The sequence below is a fragment of the Netta rufina genome, assembly GCF_964035555.1.
Source record: "Netta rufina genome assembly, chromosome: 19".
Lineage (NCBI taxonomy): Eukaryota > Metazoa > Chordata > Aves > Anseriformes > Anatidae > Netta > Netta rufina.
Genome location: NC_140143.1, coordinates 10462717 through 10473241, shown reverse-complemented (window position 1 = coordinate 10473241; position 10525 = coordinate 10462717). Strand labels below are relative to the sequence as shown.

General features: G+C 59.4%; 1 protein-coding gene across 1 annotated transcript; it reads left to right on the top strand.

Annotated features, from left to right (window-relative positions):
* Positions 1 to 6385: 6385 nt before the first annotated feature.
* LOC311216803 (cytochrome P450 2C16-like) lies at positions 6386 to 10486 on the top strand (the record flags this gene model as incomplete). Its single annotated transcript, XM_084298346.1, has 9 exons — positions 6386 to 6568; positions 6907 to 7069; positions 7401 to 7550; positions 8180 to 8340; positions 8470 to 8646; positions 8856 to 8997; positions 9426 to 9613; positions 9979 to 10120; positions 10296 to 10486. 9 exons carry the CDS (start codon positions 6386 to 6388, stop codon positions 10484 to 10486), a joined length of 1497 nt encoding a protein of 498 aa, XP_084154472.1.
* Between the last annotated feature and the right edge of the window lie 39 nt (positions 10487 to 10525).

Below are 10525 nucleotides of genomic sequence, written 5' to 3'. Positions count from 1 at the left end.
CTTGTCTCGTGGAAAAAGCCAAGAAGCGGAGTGCTAATGAAGAGCAAACCCGCCCCCGGTGGACCTGGATGAGATTAGAGCTGGCCTGAGAGCCTGGGGCACGCAGTACCGGGGCACCACGCAGCGCTCTGCCCTCGCCCCTCTGCCAGGTGGCATCTGAGGACATTTCCAGGCTTGTGGGCTGAGGGTGTTTGCCAGACAACGGTCCTTCCTTCCTCCTTTCCCCCGCCCCCATTACCATTTTTGCGCAAAATCTTTAGGATTCTTCCCGGTGGCTTTATTCACTCCTAAACTAACGTTTCCGTGCTGAGGGCTGGGTGCTGACGGCCCTGGCCCCGGCTGCTGCCCCGTGCACCCCAAGCCAACCAGAGCCTGCCACCTGCAGGGATTTTCCCCTATTTTCCCATGCCCGTGTCTCTGGATCCACAGGCGTTTGTGTCACCTCAGGGACAAGGTTTGGGGCTGTCCCTGGGCAGGGGAGTGGGGACCCCTGGGGCAGGAGGGCAAGGACCAAAAGGCTGCTCCCCGTTTGGGGGACGCAGGCTGCAGCTCAGGGCGTGCTTCATTCCCATATAACTGCAAGGAGGGAGCGCATGCTCTCCAGCACTGAGTCTTCCAAAGCACCCCTGGGATTTAGAAGGAGTGGGAAGCTGGATTCCTTCCCCTATATCTGAGCCCTTCCAAGCAGGCTTGCCACGTAGGAACTCCCTGACTTCTAGAAGCAAATCCCTCCTGCTTTCTTCTCCAGGCTCCTCTGCCTGCCAGGGTATTTCTAGAGTCAGGTTTTGGGTGTCTCCAGGATTCCTCGTTCTGCTTTGAGAAGATTTATGCTGAAGACAGCTCGGGCAGAGGCTGCTGCTGTGATGCTTTTGGTTCACGGCAGGGCACAACCTGCCTTGGGATCCAGGAATGTTTTGCAGCCAGGGAGCTGCTGGCATCAACCTGGCATCAGCTGGTGCAGGCTCCTCCTTCCCTCTATTTTTCCACATTTAATTGCAGCATTTTCCTGGCGTGGCAAAAGGAGGGGGGGGGGGGGGCTACCCGGGGGTGACAACAGCTCGGCTCTGTTGAACCTCCAAGACCAGATAGTGCTGGCCCAGATTGGTCACAGCCAATTAGCATCAAAGCAACCCATTTCAGTGGAAAACAATACGATGGCTAACAGCCCCAGTGAGAGCAGGGCACTGTCGCAGTTGCCCACACCCACAGGTCCATCACAGGCCCCCCCTGACCCACCTCTGCCCCTCGGTGACCAACCTGCCACCGAAATGTGCCACGAACACACGCCACGTCCCACCGTGCCTCTGCTTGGGCTGTGCTGGTCCTGTGCCTGGGCTGTGCACCACGACTGCTAGCCCGGAGAAGCTCCCCGCGGAAGGGCTTTGATCACCTTTCTCAGTTTTCTGTTGCAGGAGGCAGAGGTAACGCCCTGATGGATGCGGTGCTGGCACCCTCTGTCCCACAACCCCCACCGGGTCCCTGCCGTAGGGGCACAAGCCTTTTCCCTCTGCCTGCTCCCCAAACCCAGCTGGCACCAGGCTCAGCTCTCAGCTTCATTCCTGTGCAAGTGTAAATAACCACCCGGCCCCTCTGGCATGGAGATGCTCTGCAGAGCACAGCCCCAAGCAGCAGGGCTCGGCCACGCCGCTGCGCCCAGCCCTTGGTGCCCGCCTGGCCCTGCTGCACCCCACAGCCTCTTGCCCGGGGCCATCTGCTCTGCCCTGGCTCCGTGCCGAGCCCCGTGGCACCCGAGCAGCCCCTCTCTGCACGGGTGGGGAGTGAAGGCGTGGGCCCAGCTCCTCGTTCCCCTCCTGCATTGCTCCTGCAGAAATCCTGTGTGCCACCGGCGGTGCCACAGGAGCCAGGATTAAAGCCCCTGGGCGAGGGCTGCTTCCAGAGCCCAATTCCCAGGACGTTTTCCCCGTTACAGAAATGCAGACGAGGGTGTTTGCATTTCCAGCCAGGGCTGGAAAGCCCTCAGTGGAGGTTCTCCGTGTCCCCAGGGCACGTCACATCCCGGCTGCAGGGACATCCCATCCCCGACAAGCAGCCCCCTGCCTCCCCACACAGCCCTGGGACCCTCCGCTTGCAGTGATCTCTCCCCACCTCGACAGATGCACCGGGGAAGGTTTAAGCACCAAGTTGAGTGCAAGTGCTATTTTTTCCTCTTCCTGGAATTAACATATTGCAAAGAGTTTTATAGATATGGTAAATAGACATATGCACAAAGCGAAAGGAACGGAGGCAGCAGGCCCTTGGTAAGGACGCGGTGTGTTCGCATGGTGGCAGAGAAGGGGGGGACTTTTTCTTTCTCCATAATTAGTGCAGGAACAACGAGCAGCAGGACAGGAAGGTTTCAAGGCACTGCAGCCTGCACCTCTGTTGTAACTCAGAAATGCCATGTATTCTGTATCTTTTAAATGATTTTTTTAAGAACTCGCTAACATTGTCCCCATACCCATAACACAGAAAATGGGAGCATGGCAAGGGGCGGCTAGTTTTCCGGGGGCGCAGCTCAAGATTTGTTCCCTCCAAGCCCACCCCAGAAAGCTGCATCCTCTTTCTTAAAAATAAAGCCACGTTAACCAAGAGCGACTGCCCACGAGGAGCAAGCCAGGCGTGACCATGCGTGCCACTGCTGGGGCAGGGACAGCTGATGGCTCCCTCACTGGGCAGAACTGGGGCACCGAAAGCACGACTCCAGCATGAGCTGCAGCCTCCCTCCTTCCTCCAGAGCCAGCAGAAGCAGCGCATAAATCCCCGTTCTCTGGGGAGCTTCAGGGAGGGACTAACGCCCTGTAACTGAGCCAGCGGAGCCTGCGCAGGAGACACCGAGCACATCGGCCACGGCCGCCCTTGCCCCTGCCCAGTTGGGGAAGAAGGGGCTGATTTGACAAGTTTGATCACATTTTTAGGCTCAGGCACAAGCTGGGAGCTGGGGCTGATCTCCTGCAGCAGTGATGCTTTCCCTGCAGCAGGTAATTCCTCCACTCGCTTCATCCGCTCCCATGTGGCAGCACGTGGGTTATGGGTGCGTCTCAGGCCGTGCAGCAGCAGGTATTTGATATTTGTGCCGTCCTAATACCAGGGCAAAGCCTGCTCCGAGCAGCCTGCAGGGCATGCCCACTTTGATAGGTATTGGTTTGGAGCATGATTGATCCTGCAGGGCAGCTCAAACAAAGCCTGCCTTTGCTTTCCTTCTGTGCAAATGCTGATTAATGGCCTTTTTTTTTTTTTTTTTTTTTTTGACGTTCATTCAGTGCAAGTGGGAATCGCCTCACCTCGCTGCCTGAGCGCCAGGAAGGTGCCTGGGGGGACGGCCACAGCCACAGCCCGGGCTGGGTGCTCCTGAGCAAAGCCCAGCAGGGACCCCCGGAGGGTGAAGGGAGCAGCAGGATGGAGCACGGGTGGATACAAGTGATGTTCACCCTATATTTACAGCCAAACTGCGATGCAGTGAGTGCTGCTGTGTCCTTCAGAGCAACCAGAAACAGCAGCTCAGCTGTGGTTTTGCAGCCCTGTTCCTGCAGAGGGGCAGGGGAGGCAGCAACATGGTTTGCAGCTGGTTGTACGTTTGCTCTTCTCTGCACAGACGAGGCCCCGAGGTGAGCAGAGCATCTCCAGCGTGCCCAGGCTTTGGGCTGCTGGCAGGGGAAAATTGCATTAGGGTGATATTAATTGCCTTAGTGCATGCAGTGTGACAGCTTACCCTGAGCTGGCAGAGCCAAAGCGGTGCGTGAGGTCAGGGGAAGCCAAAGCTTCACTTCGAACCAAGGAGGGGCTGTGCACGGCTATTTTGCTCTGCTGTTTTGCTGTGAGGGCGATCAGACACGGGAACAGGCAGCCCAGGCTGTGCAGACCCCGTCCTTGGGGACATCGCAGCCCAACCAGACGTGGCCCGGAGCCACCGGTGCCAGCCCCGTGCGCAGCGCCTTGGCCAGGTGCCCCTGGGGCCTCCAGCCCTGGAGCTTCGTCCTCTGTGGCCGTGAGCCCTTGCTCCTGGCTGTGCCACGGCTCCGCTCCCCGTCCTGCTCCCCATGCCACGGGACCTGCCCTGCGCCTCCCCGCTGCAGCACGACACCAGCTGCAGAGCAGCTGAGGGATGGGAGCAGACGCCGTGATTTCCTCCGGCAGATCTCCCCGGATCTAATAACCCAGGCGTTACCGACTTCTTCATTTACCCAGAGCCGTCTCCTCTCGCTCCCGAGTTGCTGTGCTTGCCTCCAGCTGCGGCTCTTCCAATTACAGACCTGTGCTGAACACACCCCACACAATTTCTCCTGATTCCTTGAAGCTGCCCTGGAGACGGAGTCAGATCCAGCAACAGGACAGAATTAAATTCCAAAGGTCCTGGCAATCTCTAAGTGGATTTTTTTTTAAGTTCTTTTTTTGGCTATGTCACATTGCTCAGCCCATGGGAATTTTTATTTTACTCTTTCCTACTATTTTAGGTTTGGGGGCACAAAAGTTGCATGGAGTGCTCCTGAAGGGATCCCAAAGCCCTGCAGCAGACAGCTTCCCTACAGACCCTGCTCCCCAAAAGCCCTTGTAAGAAAATCACTAGAAAGAGAAAAGCACCAAAGCTTTTGGGTCCATCTGAAGTGGTTTGGGCTCACTCTGGGTCTGGCTGCACCAGAGCCCCTCTGTGCTCTTCCCCAGGGAGCTTTCTTCAGACAAAGTGGCATTTAGCTGCCAGAAATTTAGCTGAGAATTTCTACCTTTCCTTTATTTTTTGTACACCTGAGATACTGAGTCTAGCTGGTGGGCCTTTTGGCTTAACTTATTCTGCAGATTATGGAGAGAAACAGAGCAAAGTTTCAGGAAGCTGCTCAAAAGGACAACGTTTCCTCACCTCTCGGAGCTTTTTCTTGTTGTTTTTCTGGTGCCTTGGAGCCACGCACTCGGGGTGATTCATTTATTTTCTCTCTCTTGTTAGTCAAACACGAAATACTAATGATTTTTGTAGCAATAGAGGCATTCGCACTCCAGAAATGCAACGAGTGGGAGCTGCACTGGAACATTATTGGTGGCGGTGGCTCTGCCCGAGCGCTGCCCCCAGCGCAGGGAGCTTCCCATTGGGTTTAACCCGCAGCACACACCGCGGCGGGGCTGCTCCTTTTCTCTCGTTTCACGATCCTTCCCTATTGTTGGGCTGCTGCTGGAAGCGCCGTGCAAGGCACCGCGAGGCTGTTCACCCCTGTGCCAAAGGCAGGCGTGACATCAGCCCCTGGGCAAAGTTCCCCACGTGCAGGCACCGTGCCCAGGGCACTGCGGCACCCAGGGGTGGCACGGACAGACGGACGCTGACTGTCTGCCTCCTGGGGTAACCCGCGGCCGCAGGAGAGCAGCCCGGAGCCCAGGCGGTGCTGAGCATCCCTGGCTGCCAGCCTGACACCTGCGAACCTGCCACATGGCCCCGAGGTGCAGAGCAGGGCTCCTGCCTGGTTTTGTCGGCCAAACGCAGTCCTGGCTCCCTGTGCACTGGTGCCGCCTGCCTCTGCCAGGGGCGAGCATCAGATCAGGCTCCTCTCGGTGAGCATCACCCAATGCCCTCTGCTGAGGGTCTCCTTCCATCGCAGGGACTGCTGCGAGTCAGTCCTCCCTCTTTTCCTCCAGCCCTGTGCTCCAGGAGGAACCGCATCCTTTGCTGGCACCTGGCTTGTGATGAGCTTGTTCGTCTGAGGGCTGCGAGAGCTGGTGACCAGAGGCGTGGTGTGCTGCCAGCGAGGTGCTCAGAGCCAGGCTGAACCCCATTCCTGGAGGAGACCCAAAGAAGCCGGAGGAGCCCTAGGACTGTGAACCCCACACCTGCACCAACCACAGCATCCTGGGCTGACGTTTCCCCCTGTGTCAAAACACAAGTGCACACCCAAAATCTTTCAGAAAAATCATGTTTATTTTTCACACCCAGGACTGACCCACTTTCTACCCAAAATGAGCTCTGTGGGAAATTCCCACCCAGCCCCAAGCGAAGCCCTGCACAGGCAGGGAAGCCTGCACGGCCCCTGAGCTCTGCCAACCCAGTCCCCTGTTACAAAACATCCCCCTGGTCACTGCAGCACCGAGCAAGGCAGCCCCAAGAGGAGCAATGACCTGGCGATGGGCTGGGGGCTTTGCCGGGGCTCTGCACCATGCTCACACTGCCCCGCAGCCTGCCTGACCCCGCATTGCAACACGGAGCCCCGGGGCTCAGCTGGCTGGGGGGAAGCAGCGTTTCCGTGTCACTGACCCTGGGGACAGCCCCGGGGACACGGGGGGGGCTGTGCCTATATAGGGTGCCAGGAAGGGTGCAGGAGGCAGAGCCGGGCTCCTCTCTGCTCACTCCTGATTTTCCCCTAGGAGGGAGTTTTCTGATTTTCTCCTTGCTCGGTGGCACCGGGTGAGGATGGAGGTTGGGATGCTCGGGGTGCTGCTGACCGTCCTCCTCCTCCTCCTCTCCATCCTTTGCCTCCTGGTGCGGAGCAGCCACAGGAGGAGCAGCCAACTGCCTCCGGGACCAGCCCCGTGGCCCATTGTGGGCAACCTGTGGCAAAAAGACATCCTGCCGCTTCACCAGAGCTACGAGAAGGTAAGAGAGCAGCTCGCAGCTCCCTGCAGCACCCACATCCCACGCCAAACCAAAGGGGGTCACACAGGTGACCGCTTTCCCCCCTTTCTTTTCTCTCTTTCCTGCTCTGCCAGAAGAGCCAAAATCCCCACATTTTTGAGCACAACCAGCACCTCTCTCTGGCTTTCTGCTCCGTTAGCAGGCCCCACGCAGTGACCCTAATCCTCCGGCTGAGCCGTGCCGCTGCCCCTTCCAGCACAGCTCCGCTGCATGCGGGGACGATGCTGGGAGGTGGGACACGAAGCAGTGAAGGGTGAGGGCTGCAGCCCCCGCTCACGGCCACTTTCCCCCATCCCCAGCTCAGCCACAGGTACGGCCCCGTCTTCACCATCTGGCTGGGGCGCACGCCGGCGGTGGTGCTGTGCGGGTACAGGGCCGTGAAGGACGCTCTGCTGGGCCACACCGAGGAGTTCGGGGGCAGACCTGAAATCCCCCTCATGGCACATCTGTCGAACGACTACGGTGGGTGGCTGGGCTTGTGCACGCTTCGTGGTTCGCTGGGTGGGCAGCAGGCCCCCATGGCAGCTGGGTGGGGAGGGAGGGACTCAGCACCCTGAATCTCTCATTCCCACTTTCCCCCCTGAGCACCCCTCCGTCTATTAGGTCTCTTGTCCGAGGGCAGCATTAATTCCTGCTAGCCATCAGTACAGGCTTCCAGCTTTGTTCTGAGATCCTCAGCCTTTCAAGGACGCTGAGGATGTCCCTGGGTAGCACCCGACGGCTCCTCGGGTGGGCTGAGAGCCCAGAACTGCCCCGGGGCAGGCAGACGAGCCGCCTCCATTGCCTCCCCCAGGTATCATCACCAAGAACAAGAAGAAGTGGCGGGAGCTGCGCAGGTTCACGCTCAGCACGCTGCGGGACTTCGGGATGGGGAAGAGCTCCATGTCACAGCGGGTGCAGCAGGAGGCCCAGCACCTCGTGGAGCTGCTGGCGAGCCTCCAAGGTGACCTGGGGTCCTGCCTGCCCCTGGGGGCATGAAACATGGGACAGGGGTGGCCCTCGGGGCTGCGGGCAGTGGCCAGAGTGGATGATACTCATAGAGGAACTTGGCTCGGAGATAAGGGTGGGAGATCCTGCTCCTGAAGTGGTGCACATGGTGGGGGACCACCGAGGAATATTTCATGACAAAAGAACAGAAATAGGAAACCAAATTTCTGGGAATGCATGAATACCAGCGCCCTGGTGCCATGGGTTTTATCGGGGCGATGTGCTCCTCCCCGACAGAGCCAAACTTCTTCCCCCCCCTCCTCTGGCTCTTGCTGATCGTAGGCAAGAGCAGGGCAGGTGGAGGCTGGGTGTGAAGCACGGCGCTGTCCCCGCAGCCCCTGAGCCCCTGGGGTACAGCAGTGGGAGCTCACAGCACCTGGGGGTGCCTCTGCCTCCCTCCCCCCAGCTCCGAGCAGGGATTTAGGATCAGGGAGGCTGAGCAGCCCACGGCTCTGCTGCTGTGAGACCCAGCAGTCACCTGGGGCTCAGAGCTACAAGAAAGTGCTTGAAGGGCACTTTCTGTGTCAGAACAGATAAACAGCTGTTGACTTTCCGATGTCTTTCTGTCCCCTTCTGTCACTGCAGGAGAAGCCTTTGAGCCCATATTGGTGTTCAGGCACGCAGTGGCCAACGTGATCTGCTCCATCGTCTTCGGGAGCCACTTCAGCTACAGCGACACGAACTTTCTGAAGCTGCTGGACATGATCGGGAATTTTGTCAGCTTCTTCACCTCCCCCATTGCCATAGTACGTGCCCCTGCTGTGCCCAGCAGCCCAGAGATGCTCCTTGGCTTTGGGCTGGCTTGGATGGGGCAGAGGGAAGGTGTGGGGGGCTCCGGCCAGGCACCGAGCCCTCCTGTGCCTCTCTGGCCGCAGGTCTACAACATCTTCCCCAGCGTCCTGTTCCGCCTGCCGGGGCCGCACAGGAAAGTCCTGGCCAAGTGCGAGAACCTCAAGGGCTACATCCGAGAGCAGGTGGAGCAGCACAGGCAGACCCTGGACCCCAGTTCCCCCCGGGACTACATCGACTGCTTCCTTATGAAAGCGGAAAAGGTAGAGCTGGGGCAAAGGGTTGTGATGCTGGAGGCAGTTCCCAGGGGGGCTTAACCCTTACAGCCCAAGGGAGGCTCCCAGGGTTGGTGCCAGGGCTCATTTCGGCTCCTCCCTGGCCCCCCGTGCCTGCCGGGGGGTGAGGGCTGTCCTCTGGAGCTGGGAAAATCACCTGGACCGGGCTGAATTCCCTCCCTGCTGCACCCTTGCAGGAGAGGAGCAGCGTGGAGAAAATGTACAGTGAGGAGGACCTGGTCATGTCAGTATTCGACCTCTTTGGTGCCGGGACAGTGACCACCAGCAACACCCTGGTCTTCTTCATCTTGGCACTGGCAAAGCTCCCCCATATTCAAGGTACATGTAAGGGCAGGAAAACATGGCCAGTCCTTGTGCAGTGCAGGCAGGGGGCAGGCAGACCCCCCTGGGGTCTCTCCCCAGCCCACCTGGGGAGAGACCAAAACTTCCCAAAAATTTGGTGTGGCCACCCAAGGTGAGAACCATGAGGGGAGATGCAGGCAGACAGGGGGCTCTCCTGCCGGCCTGCCCCCTCCTCCCCGTCCCTGCCTGCGGGGATGGCCCTGGGCTGGCCCATGAGACGCCTTGATCCCACCCCATCCAGGCAGCTGTGCGGACAGAGACCCTAATTCTGGTCCCTACAAGGGGTCGCTCCAGCCTCCTCCCCCTCTGCCAGCTTGTCCCTTAGCCCTAGTGTGAGGCCAGAGAGAAATCAGCGGGGGCCTTGCAGGGAAAGCACCGCAGCTCTGCACCTCCTTTATCCCCAGCCAAGGTCCAGGAGGAGATCGACGCGGTGGTGGGCCCCGGCCGCGCGCCCTGCATGGAGGACAGGCTGAGGATGCCCTACACCAACGCGGCGATCCACGAGCTGCAGCGCATCCCGCGGGCCGGCATCGAGAGCTTCCCTCGCATGACGACGCAGGACGTGGAGTTCAGGGGCCACACCATCCCCAAGGTGACCCTGGGTGCTCTGCACCTCCGTGGGAGGACGGCAGCGGGGCTGGAGTGAGATTTGCCCTTGTGCCAGCTCCCCCCCTGGGGGGAAGCCTCCCTCCTTCAGGCTTTGTGCAGTGAGAGGGCTCTGAGACCTCGCCAGGAATAACGCCAGGGCTAATTCCTTCTCATGGGTGAGACCCGGCTGCACTGTGCCTGCACAGTCGGTAGGGCAGAGCCATCACTCGGGGCTGTTTCCAGCTGTGGGGTGTGGGTGGGCATTGGGGAGCACCCCTGCACCCCAGGTGCTCCTCGCTGCGCACTCAGCTCGGCAGAGCCCCGTGCCGTGGTGCTGACGTCTCTCCTCTCCCGTCCCTTCTCCCGCAGGACACGACCATTATTCCGCTGTTGTCTTCAGTGCACATGGACCCAACCCAGTGGGAGAACCCTAAAGAAGTTGACCCGGGCCACTTCTTGGATGAAAAGGGCAACTTCAGGAAGCGCGAGGCCTTCATGGCTTTTTCAGCAGGTGAATGCTACTGCAGTGCCTGGGTCTGCTGGGGATGAAAGAGCTGCACGTCGGCAGGCACCCACCTTGATTTGGGCTCCTGACCCATCCCTTTTTCCCCCAAATGCAGCGTTTCCCTCAAGCACTGTCCAAAGCCATCAGCCCGTGCTCATTTTCCCCCTCTCTGTGTCCCCAGGGAAGCGGATGTGCCCAGGAGAGGCGCTGGCCCGGATGGAGCTCTTCCTCTTCCTCACGACACTGCTGCAGAGCTTCACCTTCCAGCTCACCACAGAGTCCAAGGAGATGGATTTACTCACCCTGTGGCGGAAGATAGAGAGGAAGGCGATACTGGGCACGTTCTTTGCCATACGGCATACATGCCCTTGAGGATATGGTCCCAGCGGGGAGGAGGACGGGGCTGTCGCT